General features: G+C 37.0%; 2 protein-coding genes across 4 annotated transcripts in view; both read left to right on the plus strand.

Annotated features, from left to right (window-relative positions):
• The window catches only part of LOC592256 (serine/threonine-protein kinase PAK 3), a 56,688-nt gene extending 41,772 nt beyond the window's left edge, over positions 1-14,916 (plus strand). For all 3 annotated transcript variants that reach the window (XM_030982126.1, XM_030982124.1, XM_030982125.1), the window contains exons 6-14: positions 494-586; positions 2,009-2,177; positions 3,719-3,831; positions 4,463-4,600; positions 5,971-6,063; positions 7,126-7,225; positions 7,944-8,140; positions 10,144-10,281; positions 10,731-14,916. In XM_030982126.1, coding sequence (XP_030837986.1) covers positions 494-586; positions 2,009-2,177; positions 3,719-3,831; positions 4,463-4,600; positions 5,971-6,063; positions 7,126-7,225; positions 7,944-8,140; positions 10,144-10,281; positions 10,731-10,811 — 1,122 coding nt within the window. In that variant the 3' untranslated portion in view covers positions 10,812-14,916. The remainder of the gene's footprint in view (positions 1-493; positions 587-2,008; positions 2,178-3,718; positions 3,832-4,462; positions 4,601-5,970; positions 6,064-7,125; positions 7,226-7,943; positions 8,141-10,143; positions 10,282-10,730) is intronic.
• On the plus strand, positions 12,978-16,640 carry LOC115922497 (prostatic spermine-binding protein-like; the record flags this gene model as incomplete). The annotated part of the gene is given in 3 exon segments (XM_030981433.1): positions 12,978-13,012; positions 15,017-15,424; positions 16,427-16,640. Coding segments are annotated over 3 exon segments (657 nt in total), but the record flags the coding sequence as incomplete, so codon positions are not given.
• Positions 16,641-19,352: the final 2,712 nt, after the last annotated feature.

A 19,352-nucleotide genomic window follows, 5' to 3' on the forward strand; every position in this document is an offset into this window, starting at 1 on the left:
AGACATCTTAGCACATACTTACTCTTGTTCTTTTTATAAATGTTCAAACTTCAGAAATTGGTTTGTGAGAGTTACAACTGATATACAAAATAACCTCTTTAAAGGGATTCAGTAACTTTGTCTCAGATTCTGAAACAAACCCCTGCATTTAGCGCAAGCTGCAATCATAATTATAAACCTTTAGGTCAGTGAGGTACCCCATGACTTTTACACGCCTGTCTGATTATCAAGATATTTATGATTGGAAATCGAAATCAAATTTTGCGTTTTCCTAACGGTTTTTATAACACTACGGTCTATTGGGGAAAAAGGAGTATGGTAAAACCGGTCACTCAAAGGTTTTTTCTTTTTTTAGGCTCTTCTTGATCATTTTGAAGTGCATTCAATATTACACCATATCACAGATACTGATAACAGGATGTAGGGCCGTGCATTTCAGATTTAACATTGTTAAACGATGCCTTTCAATTAAATCTGTTTTACTCTGATGTAGAAACCACCTTCAAGACCAGAGGACGATGTCTCTGAGGATGAAGACGCGGAAGCTCCAGCAATTGCTCCTCGTCCAGCTCACTCACAATCAAGAGTAAGTTTGCATTGCTTGCCAGCAGTGAAGTACTTAAATAACATTGGATGGCTTTGAGTGTGATACAAGAATACATTGCTCGAGCTATGACAATATTGGACGAGTCAAAGACGAGTCTAATATTGTCTAAGCGAGAGCAATATATTCTTTTATCACACGAAAACAAAGCCATACAATATTATAATTATTATCTATATTATTCTGACTAGCGAAATAACAAAATTTGAATTACCTCAGTAAATAGGGCTTTTTGTGTGTGTGATATCGATATCGATTTCAATAGTTGAGGTTCCTGGATTACTGAGCAATACGAGAACAATATTGGTCAGTCATCTAGGGTACTGCGTTATTTGAAAACACTGATTTATTGTACCACTTGGAAGTCTTATATAGATAATAATTCGTAGTACCCATTCACTGCCGCCGAAAAGTGTTATCTGCTGTAGGTTTTGTACCCCTGACCAGTGTAGTCGATGCCAGTAATGTAGTCGAGGCCAACATTAGCAAGGAACCAGGCTGCTGAAAAGTGTTGTCCGGCTTTCATAGGATTTGTACACGTTACTCAATCTAAGGTCAAGACAAAGGCCACTAAAACATCGCCTGAATGTCATACTCAACTGCAACAGTACTTGGCAGTGCAAAGCACCCTTGATGCTAATACCAAGCGCGATGGAGTTTGGGAAAAAATAATGCTAAGGATAAAATCTCCCTGACATAGGTACGGACATGGTGCATAACTCCTTGATGCTAAGAAATTGTACCAAACATGGGGGAATTCTTCTTTTTCAAAGTCCAGGGTAAATTCTCCCCGGTGTAATAATAATAATAATAATAATAATGGGTTCTTGTATAGCGCTCATGTCAGTCAGATTTGACCCTCCTGGCGCTCCCGATTATTACCCATGAAGTCCATGTCATACCGGAGTGTTGGCTCAGTCAGTAGAGCGTCCGCCTCACAACCGGGAGGTCGTGGGTTCGAACCCCGGCCGCATCATACCAAAAGACGTTAAAAGGTGGGAGTTGCTGCTACCTTGTTTAGCGCTGCTCAGCGGCTGCCGGGCTCACGATCAATTGGGCAAAAAGAATTTTCATTTCGGTTTAATAAAATTTGGAGTGGACTAAAAGATTATTATTATTATTATTATTATTATTATTATTATGTCAGCGAATTGTGACCTACTGCACATGGAAACTGATTATCATCTCCCTTCAAAACCTTTGATGATTCCTAGTCTAAATGACATCTGTGTTCCCATTCCTTGACTGAACCAACAAATTGGCAAATGGAGTTGATACCGTTTGTGCCACTCAGAGCTACAACCTTGATCATTTGATTTTATATTCTTGAAATTAAGTAGGTACATCTCAATCAATCAAAATCTTTCTATTAATCCCTCTGCCTTTTATCTCTTACTCCCTCAGTATTATTCAAGAATAGAGCAAACACCGCCCGAGCCCTCACCCCCTAGCCCCGCCCCTGCCCCAGCACACCCGTCCAACGCCACCAACGCTACCACACAAGCACAGCAGGAGCGTAGGGAGAAGATGAAGAAGAAGAAGATGTCAGATGACGAGATCCTGGAGAAGCTCAGTAAGTGATATCATTGAAGTGTGCTCATTAAGATTCGTTCAAATATGCTGCGGTAACCTGCAGCGCTTTTCTTTTATAAGGTGTAATACACTTCGCATTTTCGTATCTTATAAGAGTCTGGCGACCCTTTGGTGTATGCATTTTTTTTCTCCTTCTTCTATTGTTGCGGGTTTCCACTTCTTATCTGAACAAGCATTTAGGGGGACGGAGCACAGGTTGTCCTGTCGGCGCGGTGTTCCAACATTTGCTGCAGCGACAATTGCTCCGGGCGTTATTTTGTGAAAGATATTGGGTTAGGGTTAAGATTGAGGTAGGAAAGAACCAAAATAAGATAATCATGATAAAGAAATGAAATGAAACACAGACAGAAGACTGTTACATGTATGCAGTGAGGTGAACTACAAAGAAGAAAAGATAGTTACTGAGGACTTGGGAAAGGATTACATTTGGGTTTTAGGTTAGGTTTAAGGTAAGACTTATGGTGAGGGTTAGATCAGGGTCGAAGTCACAAGCTCAGTGCAAGCATGGCATTGACCACAGTACAGATGTCAACCGAGTATGTGTGGTACAAACATAATAATAATAATAATAATATGTCTTGTTTATTATTATTATTTTATTCGGCAAATCAAGTCACATAATACAACAATATAACAAACATGAATTGAGATTAAAAAATCAATAGAAAGCATATATCGATATTGCAATAGCAGGTGCATCCGGTCGAGCTGCCCGGGTATGGAAAAAGTTAACCAAATAACTGTGATCCGCAGACCTTCCTCCCCACACCCGACTGGATGCACCTGATATTGGTTAAAATAAAGCTTTAAAAAGAAAATATAGACGAGGAGAAGACAAATGGAGAAAGAAGGGAGAAAAAAGAAAGAAAAAGAAAAAGAAAAAATATAAGAAAGAGAGAGAAAAAAAAAAAAGTTGTGATTTCATGACAGGTATAGTAACATATTGTTACTGTTAATCATTAACACCATCATCACGTTGTAAAAAATAAATATAATATCATTATCATTATCATTATTAACATTATTACTACTATCGTTACTATCATGATTATTATGATTATTATAATTTATATCATTGACATCAATATTTATATTAAAAACTTAAAGCCTCATCAGTATTCATACTGTTCTCCCTGAGGGCCCTGCAATCATATTATTACCCCGGTCATCGGATTCAGGCTTACCCGCACACAATGTATGCACATTTTCCACTCCCTGGGGAGCATTCCAGCCAGTGCATCATTTTTACAAGAGCACACTTGCTAATCTAAGCACATTAGCTTTCGCATCCTACCGGGTACCCGTTTAACACCTGGGTGGAGAGTGGCAAATGTAGATCAATGTCTTGCCAAAGGACATTAGTGCCGCGATGGGACTTGAACCGCGGACCTTGTGATCCACAGTCCGGTGACATTTCCACATATCCACGACACCTCTACATGACAAAGAACTTTCAGCGATTTTCGAAAAGTGTGTTCTGGTTGTCTTTTATGATTGTCCATTTGTATTTTCTCCTACTAGGATCTATCGTCAGTGTTGGAGATCCCAAGAGGAAATACTCCAAGTTTGAGAAGATTGGCCAGGGAGCTTCAGGTGTTGTCTACACGGCCATTGAGGTCGCAACAGGGCAAGAGGTCAGTGTTTGTTACAACTCCTTTGTTTTTAATATTATTATTATTATTTATTTTACCAATCATAAAAAGCACAAATACCAAACAATGGCAAGAGACAAATACATAATAAGAATATGGAAGAATAAATGGAGTGGGAGCAGCGAGTGGGTCAGGGTCAACAAAAGTGCAATGCAATGTAAAACCCTTAAAGGGATTGGGTAACTTTGTCTCAGATTCTAAACAAAATCCTGGATTTAGCTCATGCTGCAATCATAATTATAAACCTTTAGGTCAGTCAGGAATCCCATGACTTTTACAAGCTGATCGCCTGTCTGATTATCAAGGTATTTATGATTTGAATTTGGAATTTCAAAAACGGTTTTCCCAACGGTTTTTATAACACTAGTCTATTGGGGAAAATGAGTACCGGTATGGTAAAACTGGTCAATCAAAGTTTTTTGCTTTTTTTTGGAGGCACTTCATGATCATTTTGAAGCGCAATTTTTTTTAGGGCTTCAATATTACACCATATCACAGACATTGATAACACAACACATAGGGCCATGCATCTCAGATTTAACATTGTTAACGATGCCTTTAACAACAAAGACTAATTACTCTTATTGTTCTTCTTTTCCCATTCTCTATGCAGGTTGCTATCAAGCAGATGAACCTCCAGCAGCAGCCTAAGAAGGAGCTCATCATCAACGAGATCCTGGTCATGCGTGAGAACAAACATCAAAACATCGTCAACTACCTGGACAGTTATCTGGTCTCAGATGAACTATGGGTGAGCCTTCCATCTTATCTGTCTCAATTTAGAACTACTCTGATCTGGTTTAATCTGGTTAAATCTGGTATTGTGAGCCTTCCATCTTATCTGTCTCAATTTAGAACTACTCCGATCTGGTTTAATCTGGTTAAATCTGGTATTGTGAGCCTTCCATCTTATCTGTCTCAATTTAGAACTACTCCGATCTGGTTTAATCTGATAAATTTGGTATTATGAGCCTTCCATCTTATCTGTCTAAATTTAGAACTACTCGGATCTGGTTTGATCTGGTAGAATCTGGTTTGTACATGTATTACGGTAATACAAATTTTACAATGGTATTATCTCCCCAGACAACTAACTGGTCATAAATGAATTGTTGTGAGTTGTGCCCCTTTCCAACTTCTGTGTAGACTTGGGGAAGAACAATATCATGCTTAACTTTGGTTTAATTGGATAGAATCTGATAGAATTCAGTTTGTAGTAGGAGTAATTTAAAGTAATAAGAATTCTTTACAATGCTGCCAACCCGATACTTTGTTGGAGATGAACTATGGATAAGCATTTCATCATCTCTGTAGAGACTTAGGGACCACCGATACTGTTGTTGACTACATAGACAGCTACCCGCTCCTTTGGAGCGTTCTTTCTGTATAGACTTGGAAGAACCAGCCTGATCCTGTGTAATCTGGTTTAAACCAGTAGAACCTCTTCAGTAGTGAGACTAGATTAGGGTACCAAGAATTATTTCCAATATTGTAAGCTGTAGTCACAGAAAGACTTTGACAAAGTTGTACACCATTCTGTTTTTTTCTTTTTGGGGGCGATGCGAGGAAGAACCAACCTGATCCGGTTTAATTCAGTAGTGTTTAGTCTGTTGTTAGAATGAATTAGGACTTTAATCTTAATGATAAATCTTATTGATGATCTTAATGTTGTCAATTACTTGGCTAGTTTCTAATTTCCTTAAAATGTTCACTGGCCAATTATTCTGAACATTTTGCTTCATCTCAACCCAGAGGTTGGCTTGTCCTTGAAGTTTTAGGCGTAACTGCAGAATACCCCGCCATGCATCATTACAATGTATCGGGGTTGGGATTAGGGTTAGAATTTGAACATGGACCAGGGACCCGTTTCATAAAACTATAACAACGGCTAAATTTCTATAACAAATGTGCTCTCAGCCAATCAGATGCCATGATTTAAGTAGCTTGTAATTTGTTATTGATAACATGGTTGATGAAACATGGCCCAGGGTTAGGTTAAGGGTCAAGGTCAGCATTAGGGTTAGGGTTAGGGTCAGGGATAGACCTCAATGTCATGCTAAGGGACAAGGTTACTCGTGTACTAGGGTAATAAGAAATGTTTCTTTTGTTTATCTACCCCAGGTTGTGATGGAGTTCTTAGCTGGAGGCTCACTCACAGATGTTGTAACAGAAACGTGTATGGACGAAGGACAAATCGCTAGTGTGTGCAGAGAGGTGAGTACATCTACCAAGGACAAATTTGGCGGATTTATGTTTGTTTATCTGTTTGTTGTTGTCTTGTTGTTGTTGTTGTTGGGAGGTTTTATCGGAGGGGGAGAGGGGCTGTTTGCAAGTTGATATGTATCAAAGCAAGTGGTCTAGTGGGTACGTCATGGGTCTGTGGATGTCATGGATCGAGTCCCGTCGCGGCACTAATTTCTTTTGGCAAGACATTAATCTACATTTGCCTCTCTCCACCCAGGTGAAATATATGTTTTTTATAAATGGACATATTATTATTAATTATTGTTTTCTTGTTTACACCACACTCATGTTGCTTCTCAAATTGTGAATGACATGGATATTTTGTGACCTTGTTTATTTTCATAGGTAATTATCCATTAAGTCCATGCAATTTACACCTTGTTCAATATTCTTATCATAAGACTGAATAAATGTTCTTCTTGAGTACTAATTACTCTTTTTTATTCTTCTTTTATTGTAATGTGCATTTTGATGGATCTGTATAGAATTTGGGCAATGTAAATTTACGAAAATTAATTATTAACGACTTCATCATTATTATTTGTTGTAGATATTGTTATTACGTTTGGTGTGGTTACTAAGGGGGAAGCCTGTAAGGCACATACTCTAGGGTGTATCATCATGCTAGTCCGTAGCACCAGACCTTCAAGTTATTTCTTAATCAAATTAAAAACTATGTTTTGCACACTGTCCTACTTGTAGCTACTTGCTCCCTCTATATAGAAAACTTCCCCAATCGGTGCCTGCTGGTCCCCCATGATCCTCTTTTTCTTATGTTAAATGAGAGCTGAGTTAATGAGATAGCCACCTGTCACAGTGACCTCGCTGGCCCGCTGGGTGGTCTAATCCCTTCTAGCTGAAGTAGTAAAGCCTACCTTTAAAGGGAAAAAAATTCCTGACTTGCGGTATCATTGTGTCTTTAGACATATGGGCTGATGTCTCTCGCCCATATTATATATCAACTTTTTAATGTCTCAATTTTGACATTTTGACTGTTTAATAACATCCATTGTAATCAATATTTCTTTTTAGTGCTTGCAAGCATTGCAATTCTTGCATCAAAGACACGTCATTCATCGAGACATCAAGAGTGATAATATTCTACTGGGAATGGATGGAAACGTCAAACTGAGTGAGTTTTTTTATCTTCTGTTATTCTTTTAACACCTATGTGGAGACTTTGTCATAAAACTAAGGCATTTTAGGAAATTGAAGTTCATTTAAGAAGGGTGGAAGTGACAAGAGGCTGAGCATTCAAATCCTTGTTCGTTGAAATTTCTGCCCTTTTTTCTTCCTTCATATGGTATATTTGTTATGGCTCTGAGTCACAAGATTTTGAGCCATATCGCAAAATGTGGGCTGTAAGCCAGTTCATAGTTGCAGTCTGAGCATGAGGAGATAAAGGTCATTGCAGACCAAATTGTGAAATACACAGAGACAAAATACTGGATACGTGCTCATGACAGTTATGTAATCATAATTCATTTATGCACAAGCAGTGCACTCCATGATACACAGGTGGCAGTATTGTTTGAAAAATGGAAACAAAGGCTATGTAGCACCTCCATTGCTGTAGGAGTGATTATTTCAAAATGTACAAAGTGGATCCTCTTCATGTTTTGAAGATCTGTGGATATTCAGGGTTATTTGGGACATGTGCTAACCGTGACCTGGTCTATTGCTGTAGAAGGCCACAAACATGATTTCTTTTTAGGCAATACAACCGAATATTGAAATGGCCTTTACATACAATTAAAAAAAAACATCCCTGCTGTCGTGTATGTACTACATGTATTTAAATATAATTTATTCCATGTGCATTTGAAATGATCATCTTTTTTCCTTCGCAGCCGACTTTGGTTTCTGCGCCCAGATCACGCCGGAGCAGAGCAAGAGAACGACCATGGTCGGCACACCTTATTGGATGGCTCCGGAGGTCGTGACCCGGAAGCAGTATGGACCTAAGGTTGATATCTGGTCACTGGGTATCATGGCGATCGAGATGATTGAGGGTGAACCCCCATACCTGAATGAAAATCCCCTTAGGGTAAGAATTCATAGTTTAATGGTTTATCGTTATATGTGATGACACACTGTGTACCAATTAAACTTGGGCCTCTCACATAAAACTTTTAATTGATGGTAACTTTGCCATCAATGTTAAATACCATGGTAACATCACTCAACAGCCACTCAAATCAAGGTTTCCATGGAGTTCATCATTAATGGCAAAGTTAACATCGATGCTAAGTTTTATTTATGTAACAGGGCCCAGATAGCGAAAGAACTAATTGTGCGAGGCAATTTTCACATCCATCAGATCTAGATATTTGAAATGAAAACTATTCAGAAGTGCCTTGACCCGATTATCACACAATTTTTACCCCTTCTTTTTATCCTCTACTCATTGCCCCCAATGGTAAACATGCCTTTCACAACACTTAAAATTGATCACCAGTCTTGGAACTTTCATTATTGATATGAATAATGCATTGCATACAACACTGTTTGCGAATGTTCGTTCACCCATTACCATTCTCTCACCTTTTCTCAAGTACTTCTACTTAATTGTCCCAGTGGGCAATCAAACTTTCACAGCCTTGAAAATTGATTACCAGTCTTTTAACATTCAGTATTCATGTAAATGATGAACTGCAAATCCCACACTGACACCTAAAGTACATCATGCATGTTAACAGAATGTTCCGTAGCCATTATAAGCGAGATACATGTAGCTGTGACACTCGTAGGTGTGCACATTCATAGGTCAGTTCATGGAGCTCCAAATAGTTCCTTCCAACATACAATTTCCATAGGAGGGAACTATTTGATCGTCCATGAATTTGAAAATCGCAAGAACGAGTATGTGTGTGTGCATGTCTTAACTATGTCTCCTCTCCTAGCTATGGAAGGTCCTTTTCATACATTATTCTGTCACTCCTTTCTAGACCCTCTAATTTATTGGCACTGACTCTACTTGAAATAATTATGATCCTGATAATTTATTATTGAATATTACTGTGAACGATGACCTGGCAATATGCATAGCAGTTAATTTCTTACTGGAGACAAGATATTTTGACCACTCCCCCCCCCCCCCCCAACACCCCCTCATATGGAATCTGCAACGTCTGCACGATCCTGTCATACTTTACATAATCATAAATGATGGTTTGTTTTACATGATTGCTATTTGAACAACATGTATGTTGTAAGTAACCTACTACTGGACCAACGGCTTTAAGTCCTCTCCGAGGGACTTGGTCATGAGGATTAATGCCTTACCAAAGGGCACTAGCTCATTAAATTCATTTTGACCCTGGAACCTCCGGGTTAATAGACCACTGCTCTTGCTCGGAGCCATTGCATCCCCTCAACACATAAAATGTTGTTTTCCTCTCTTCTCACCATTCTTTGATCCCTTCTCTATTATAGTTCATCTTCCAACATTAATTGCCACCAATGATACTCCCGATATTCACAACCCAAAGAAGTTATTACTAGTCTCTACATTTCAAATGGTTATGAATATCTAACCCCCTTACTCCTGACATTCTTATAGTCTTTAAAGGGAAAGACCAGTATTGGAAATGCCCCAATTTCAAAAAATGAAATGGATGCTCTTATTACCAATCATGTGAAAGAATATGTTTTGACTATTACATGATGATAAAAAATTTGCCGGGAAACCGGCTACTAATTGATATATTAGGTAAATTAGTTTATCTATAGGACTGTGAGAGTTAAACGCACGTGTCGTGCACGTAGTCCCATATACATCTTTCTGTGTACAGTGCTTGTAACTTTACGAAGACTGGGCCAAATTTCTTATCATTTTGATGATTCCAGAACCTTGCAGTACACACCAATACTTATATGCTAGATGATCAACCTTTTCTGATCGATTCCACAACGTTTCTTTCACAATGCAATCGCATGACTATAACTGGTCTTTATCTTTAAATTTAAAATGAATATATGTATAACATGTGTAATACATGAAATGTCATTTACCTCTCTTCTCTCACCATTCTTTGATCCCTTCTCCAGGCCCTCTACTTAATCGCCACCAATGGTACTCCTGACATTCACAACCCAGATAGATTATCACCAGTCTTCCGAAATTTCCTTGCCAAGTGCCTTGAGACTGATGTCGACAAAAGAGCAGATGGAGAGATGTTACTAAAGGTCAGTGAACTCTTGCATGAAAGTTTTTTTTCTTCTTCAATTCAAATGAACATTTATTTTCTTCCCTTCAATTTGACAACATATTTGACATATTTGACATCTGTTCAAACGATACAATTTATACGTAGGAACATAAATATAATTTAAGAACTTGTATTACAAGGAAGAAGGTGCAAATCCCTGTAAGCATAGCTTGTAACGGGTACGCTCGATTGCTTGATTTTGAAATAAGAGATAGGATGGACCTGATTGCATATCACTTTACATTGATAGGACTAACCTTAATTAGCATCATGCTATATCTGTGGTTGTATCTATGGCATGAACTTTTATTTTAAAGAATAAAAGCAAATCGAGACAAATGTATGTTTATCATGTACAATTGATGGTATATCCTCGTGTAAGTCCCATGTATTGACTTCTATGTTTTTCTCCAATTATCCACACAGCATCCATTCTTGAGTACAGCCAAGCCCCTCAATTCACTCAAGCCCCTCATCGCTGCTGCCAGGGAGGCCCCCAAACATTAATCACAGCTCACCGTCATAACCATGGCAACGTAGACCTTCACTTCTTCTTCTCGACTTCAGGAGGGAGGGAAAAAATAGAGCTGGGGAATGCAAGACCGGAACAAGCAATCAGAATATTTGTCTATGGCCCGACTGAATACATCTGTTTAGTTACTTTATTTTTAATTATGATGATTATTTTCATCATTATTATTGTATATTATGTAATGATACGATGTACAAGTCATGTTATAAGGATGTGGTAATTGTTTTATATAATTTTTTTAATCTACCTAGTGGAAAATATGACTAAACTTGTATTGTTGTTTAGATTTTGGCAACAAAATACTGTTTATGATGTTTGCTGGTCATTTAATTTCCATCAAATTTTGTTTTACTGAAAGCAATCAGGATAGCAGTATTCTAACCTTCTATTTTTTTTTTTTTTTTTTTTTTTTTTTTTTGGGGGGGGGGGGTCCCAAATGGAGCATCTAAAATGTCAGAATCTAGGTTCTGCCATTATGCTCCCCCTCTATGTTGTTGTCATATAGTGCCCTCACTTTACAATGGAGTTTGTGTTTTGAATAGCTTTGTTCAAATCCAGCTTTTGCCACCATTTCGTAAAAAAAGATTTATGGGAGAGCCAGTAGGGCGTTATTTCATACCTAATATGCACGGTGTGACCTTAGTAACACCAATCTGGCTGTTAACATACGATATGATTTGATGTAATGTCCATTTGGTCCAGTTTGTTGTCCAATGAATCCCATTGTGCCTTATGTATCTAAAGTAGCTTTGCAACCTCCAGAGTGCTACTAGTCTTGGGGCAACCGAACTGTGCTCGTTGGGCAGGTGAATTCACTGTATGCTATGCGGAAGGATCTGGAATGTGGGTTTGTCCAATTTCTCAACGTTTTAGTTTTGATTGCTGAAGTGATAACCTATCATGGAGAATAAGTTGTACAGACTGAAGTGTATTGTGTGGATGTAGACGATCAGGGACCCGTTTCACAAAGCCTTTTTTCAATGACAGATGACAAAAATCAGTGACAAATCTGCTGATAACCAATGAGAAGCAAGGATTTCAGTAGCTTATACTAGACTGTCATTTGTCACTGATGACAAGTTTTGTGAAATTGGGCCCTGAAGTTTGAATGCATGTTTTTTGTTCTCTCTACATCCCTTGTACGCTCCTTTGCTCATAGTCTTCTGCTGGGGACAACGAATTTAGAGTGAGCTTGCTCTCAAGAGAGAATTCATTCTGAATAACGAGTTCTTTATCGAAACCCAGGCTAGTGGAATTGGGGTTAGGGCAAGTGCTTTCAAGAACCATGTTGCCCCTTGGACGAGCAGTACCCTGTCCTACTATTGCTGTTGTATATGTTAGCTTCCTGCTTTTATTTTCCCCTCCCTTCTTAATCGTATGCATTTTTCGCTTTCAGTAAACGTAGCATCTTGCTTTGTAGTCAAGTGTCACTTTCTTTTTGTTTGGAAATGCAATTTTGAAAAATGGCATACATGTAACTGCATGGCTAGTGCTACTTAAAGTAATGATATGTACTTGGTAATTATTAAAAACGAACTAAATTCTTTTTTTTTTAATTTGAGGTATGGTCATGTACTCATGTTTAAGCTCATCTATTCCAACTTTTTGTTTTAAATTTAGGAGAGGTTCAGTGATCCACTGTAAAGTAATCCAAGTAGAGAGCCAAGCAGTGATTTTCCAACTCCAAAAGTCACTCCCCCCTTCCAAGATTAGGTTAGCTTTGTAACTCTTAAATCTTCAGCTTTAGTGATGCTTTAAAAAGTCAATAAATGCCCACAGTAGCCAAACACAGTAATATATCAAGGAACAATATTAAAGTAGTTGATGTAGGTGCTATGATTTCATATTCTTTTCTATGCTGCACTTGACACTCCTCTTGGTCCCAGTATTACCCTTGATTTAAAGCCATCATAGAATTTCTGTTATCATTCAGGTAGCTTACCGTTTTAAACGTTTTTGGTGAATGCAACTGATTCTAATAGAAATATGGAATAATTCCTTTCAGTATCGATTGTGATTAAAAGAATCTCTGGTATGCGCATATGTACTTACTTGCATTGCAGATGTAATCTGATTTGCCTTTATTTTGGTTAAGATGATATTTTTATCATTTTCCCCTAAATTTTGATGTAATGTTAAAGATGTCATACCTATCAGGAGAAAAAAAGATTCACCGGTAAATATGCAAGGGTCTGTAATGTTAATCACAACTGGTCGCTACTTTACATTACACACATTTGTGACAACATGTTGGTATTGTACAGCAAGATTTAATAACAGAGCATTTTATCTGTTAAAAACTTGAAGGGTTTTAACTAGTTGTGAAAGGATGTGTTAAAGTCCAGACTCTTAGGAGACAACGTGTTCAAAGCGATCTAGATATTTGCCGAACTGCAATCATGCATCGCAAATTTATGTGATTAATTTTACCATGCATTTCAACACGGACACCCTTGTAAAGCAGACTTTGAATCTTTAAGTTATAATTAGTTACAGTTGATTATAGCCAACCTTCAATATGTGCTAGCACTTAGGTCATTTTCAGGACAAAATTGACGCCATATTTAGACAGAATTCTGAAATCCCGAATTGGCCAATGTCAATTTTCATACATGTATCTACATTTTTTATAAGTTTTGACGAGAAGATATTATGCCTTCTTGGCAATTCTCTTTTTTTGGGGTCTTGTTCGTGTGTCTATTCCTTTTTTAATAATTTTTTTCAATTTTATAGAATGCTTTCTGTTCCTTTTTTTTGTTATATGTCTAAATGAATGAATGAATTCTATGTGTGTACATTTTTCAGCATGATGATTTAGTTAAATCAAGATGAAATTTATATTGTAAAAAGAGAAATTAGTGTAATGTTTGGTTTCGGGAGGTGAACTTCTATTGTGAATTGCCTAACCACATATAATATGGTAAATGCTAACGAACACAAAACATTATTTATGTACATTTTATAATTATACATAACTTTTTTTAAATGCGAAACATGAAATGTAGGTAGGATTATGTAGAGAGAGAACGCAAGATAGATAAACATTTCTTTACATGAACATGTTAACATGTAAAGGAGTGTGCAGATTTTGTAATGGACTCTATACATACATTAGAAGGTTGCAAATAATCATGAATAGATGGGATACGTTGAAACATTAATGTATTAAAGTATTTTTTCATATTGGGTATATTATATGAATGTGTATTATATATATTATGGCATATGGAATATATGGTGTGTAATGGAGCGATAGAAAAAAAACTTTGTGTACTCGTGAGCAACGAAAAAAGCACAGAGGACAAACTGATGCTAGCATTGCTACAAAATTCTTCATGCATCGAATCTTTGTTATGTATTCATGGGCTACATGCGTAAACTGCATTTGGACAAAAAGAACTGAATTTTGTCTCATTACTTTCCTCTCAAATATCATGGATAGCTTTACTTTGAGGAACTTCAAGATGTGTACATGCTCCATGTTTCAATGTATAAAAGATTCTGTTCATTGATGTATATTCTTTTTTGCGAATATAATTTGTTTTTTTATTTCTGGGGATGCAATGAATTTTCTGAATTACAATTTGGTCGACATCTTCGCTAAACTGTTCAGGATTACAGAATTGAAGTATGAATATGACATGATTTATGCAAATTAAATATAAAGTAAGACACATCTCGTTTTCACAGTTATTGAAATTTGGCAGGAAGAAATTTCTGAATTCGGCTTCGAGTCATTTTGGTTGTATGCCCTGGCAAAATTGCAAAGCTTGGCTGTTCAAAATGACTTCCATGATACTGAAAGGGATCGTCCTGCAATTTGGTTTAGCCACTACAATAGCTTCAACTCTTTTAGATCTGTAGCCTCTATTAGTCGGAGCAGAATTCTGATCCTTTTATAGGTTTGGATGCCCAAATCAAGTTAGACACCTAGTGAGGAAAACATAATTAATATGAACAAAAGGAATAAAGAAAAGAGGAAGAATGAATGTAATACAGGTATAGAGATTGTCATTCTTATCGAAATGAATTATTCAAATAAAACAGAGAAAAGGTCTTCCTCCAAAAAGGGGCAATCGAGGTCCTGCGTTTCTTAGTTTCTCTATTTTTAGTTGGGGCTTAGATTTTGCCTTCAGGTGAGCGTTGATGGTTCGGGTAATTGATCGTGACTGTATCAAAGTGCTGGTCAAGTTGATGGTGATGATGATGATTGCGATGATGATGATGATGATTGCGATGATGATGATGATGATGATGATGATGATGATGATGATTGCGATGATGATGTTGATGATGGTGATGATGATGATGATGTAGAGGATGATGATGATGATGATGATGATGATTGCGATGATGATGATGATGATGATTGCGATGATGATGATGATGATGATGATTGCGATGATGATGATGATGATGATGATTGCGATGATGATGATGATGATGGTGATGATGATTGAGATGATGATGATGATGATTGCGATGATGATGATGATGATTGCGATGATGATGATTGCGATGATGATGATGATGATGATGATGGTGATGATGATGCTGATGTTTCTGATGACGACGGGGATTATGATGATGGTGGGGAGGGTAACAATGCTTCCGCTGATGATGAAGATGATAGTGATGGTTGGGAATAATATTGCCTGTAACGATTTTATGGATGGGTCGAAAATATTGAAGATGAGAAAGTCAATAGTTACCTAGGATGGTGAAAATGATGAAGAGATAATGAGAACAAAATACCCTCCCCCCCCCCCCCCAATGCCTTTAATAGATATACATGTATATTTCCTTCTGGAATCTCGGCAGCCTCCACATGTCTCTGAATGGTAGGAGTGTCCAACAGCCCTTTTAACTCTAAAAAATGTAAATTTTTCGTATCTTGTCTTAATAGGGGGCTGCGCTGCTACGCACCCTCGTCATGTTTACAGAAATGTGTTTTTAGATGGTGCTTATTAAGGTTAAAGGATGATGATAGTGGTGGTGGTGATGATGATAATGGTATTGATGATGATGCTGCTGCTGCTGATGATGATGATGGTAATGATGATGATGATTATGGTAAGGAATGTTTCAGAATACTTGGTGATGATGATTATGATGATGATGATAATGGTATTGATGGTGATGCTGCTGATGATGATTATGATGATAATGGCATTGATGGTGGTGATGATGACGATTATGGTAAGGAATGTTTCAGAATACTTGGTGATGATGATAATGGTATTGATGGTGATGCTGCTGATGATGATTATGGTAATGATGATGATGATTATGGTAAGGAATGTTTCAGAATACTTGGTGATGATGATCATGGTATTGATGGTGATGCTGCTGATGATGATTATGGTAATGATGATAACGATTATGGTAAGGAATGTTTCAGAATACTTGGTGATGATGATTATGATGATGATGATGATAATGGTATTGATGGTGATGCTGCTGATGATGATTATGGTAAGGAATGTTTCAGAATACTTGATGATGATGATTATGATGATGATGATGATAATGGTATTGATGGTGATGCTGCTGATGATGATTATGGTAAGGAATGTTTCAGAATACTTGGTGATGATGATTATGATGATGATGATGATAATGGTATTGATGCTGATGCTGCTGATGATGATTATGGTAATGATGATGACGATTATGGTAAGGAAAGTTTCAGAATACTTGGTGATGATGATAATGGTATTGATGGTGATGATGATGACGATTATGGTAAGGAATGTTTCAGAGTACTTGGTGATGATGATTATGATGATGATGATGATAATGGTATTGATGGTGATGCTGCTGATGATGATGATTATGATGATGATGATGATAATGGTATTGATGGTGATGCTGCTGATGATGATGGTAATGTTGATAATGGTATTGATGATGATGCTGCTGATGATGATGATGATGGTAATGATAATGACGATTATGGTAAGGAATGTTTCAGAATACTTGGTGATGATGATTATGATTACATAATGATAATATGTTGCGATTAGATAGGGTTTACTGGGAGAAAATAGATGGAGGTGGTGCCAGTGATGTCTGCACCTGAATAACATTTGAAACTGTTTCATTTCAAAATATAGACAAATTCGCGATAATGGGGATAGCATTGCCTTCTTGCCCGTCAGATTTTTTAATCCTTGTGACCCATCCCCTTTACGTATTTTCTCCCACAAAGGTTATGGCAAACCTTCGAATTGAAATTTAAATTCACCCCACTCAACTTTTGATTATAAAACATGGATGACACTTCAGAAATCAGGTATGCTAAGGCAGTGAATAGAAGATTAAAGACTTCTTTATTCAAATTATATTTTCACACAAATATCATCATGGAACGAACAATATTCATACAAACATACGGAATATAATGTAATATAATTTACGAGGCCTGATAAAATTGAGTTAAAGATACATATTCTATAGCGACAAATAAATAGGAATTTGACCTTTTTTTTAAATACTGAGACCCTCAATAAGCCGTCATTATTTGTTGTCATGTACCGCATTGACAGTGTAAATCCTCAAAAAGAAATACTGGAACAGAACTATACCTGACAAAACCTATTTATTTGTAAATAATCTAGGGAAATTTACCCGTTTTAAGCCCACCGCACATTATACGATCTGACTACGATCCGATTTTGTAAAATTTGCAATAGCATTTGATACAAACATTTAATTAAACATGTAAAGTTTATCTAACAACGATTTGTGCGTATTCCCCACGGCTAGACGACCATTATTCAGGTACGGCAATATTACAGATGGGTATAACATAAACAAGGACGAAATTGGGAGACAAGTTTCTATTATATCTATTTATTACCCAATATTACGCAAAATGGTTCTACAAATATAATAAATATGACATTTTCATGAAAGTTTTGTATCGGCAGTTACTCCCCAAAATTTAATATGAGGTACTGTCTTCTGACACATTAATATCACAAAATATATTTGATGGCAAAGAATCTATTGATTTACTCAATAGCATATATTTAGATTTTTGACAATTTTAAGATAATTTGTCAGCTCTCATACACTGAGAAATCTTTAATAGTTCAATATTAATAGTTTCTGAATAAAGTAAGTGGATTACTGTGAGAACAAACTAAATGTGTATCATCGGAAAATAATATGAAATAGTATGAATGACAATTATGTCAGACGATTTAAAGAATCATTTATAAAAATAAAAAATAAGAGTGGACCCAATATGCTACGTCGGGGGACGCCGCAATTAAAGATAAATTCCAGTTCTGGTAAAAAAAAAATAATAATAATTCTTACAGAATCAAACGAAACTTACACTGAATGTTCAAGATTACAAATAAATGACATGTGCCAAATAATTTTGGAAGAAAATGTATAATGGCTGAGTAATGAGCATAGAAAGACAAGGAAAGTAAGGCCTAGCCCCGACACCATGTGTGTTGTCCCATATATAGCTTTATGTGTACAGTGCTCGTTACTTTACCAAGACTCGGTCAAATTTATTATGATTTTGATGACTCCAGTACCTTGCAGTGCACACCAATACTTACATGCTACATGATCAACTGTTTCTGATCCTTTCCACACCTTTTCTTTCACAATGCAATCGCATTACCAGTACTAAAGTTTATCTTTAATATCATGACATTCTGAAATAACATTATTCAAGGAAACATACTGTTTTCTATTTGAAAGGTAGCTCCGGAACCACTCAAAGGCCTTCCGGTGCACGTACACCATAGTGGAAAAGTTTATGAAGAAAAATATTGTGGCTGATCGCGTTGGAGGCCTTCGAGAAGGCCAGGAATATAATAATAATATAGCTCACATTTATAATGCGCCTTATACTTTGTTTCTAGGCGCAGAACATATTATTACCCCGGTCATCGAATTCAGGCTTACCCGCAACACTATGTATGCACATTTTCCACTCACTGGGGAGTATTGCAGCCAGTCGCCATTTTACAAGCGCCACTTGCTAATCTAACCACATTAACTTTCGCATCCTACCCGGTACTCATTTAACACCTGGGTGGAGAGTGGCAAATTAAATATGTTCATATGTGTGAACATTTCTCAATAGCATGTGCCATATCATCAACAAAAGACAATATAGTATAAATAGTGCGATGTTTTATCTGACATATGGAAACGTTGTATCATCCGCTCAATCTGACTTGCGTGCATAGAACAAATAAGCATTTTTCCATGAAAAAGTTAAGTTTTCTAAAATGTGCGTTTCTTTCCAGCATTGGGGCGCCCGGAAGTCACTCGGGTAACATTTCATAAAGTATAATATAAAAAGACCATATGCAAATTTTCTGTACTTTTGTCGGAAAAAATACATTTATCCAGCACAATGTCGTCTCTTTTTGCGTTGGAGAAGAGCAAATAGCGAGTTTCAATCACACTTTGGCCGATCTCGCAATCTCTCACTCGTTTCACTGTGGTCAAGAGACTTTGGGGCAAGCGGTTAATGAAAATAC

Source organism: Strongylocentrotus purpuratus, unplaced genomic scaffold (assembly GCF_000002235.5).
Source record: "Strongylocentrotus purpuratus isolate Spur 01 unplaced genomic scaffold, Spur_5.0 spur5_scaffold_12, whole genome shotgun sequence".
Taxonomy (NCBI): domain Eukaryota; kingdom Metazoa; phylum Echinodermata; class Echinoidea; order Camarodonta; family Strongylocentrotidae; genus Strongylocentrotus; species Strongylocentrotus purpuratus.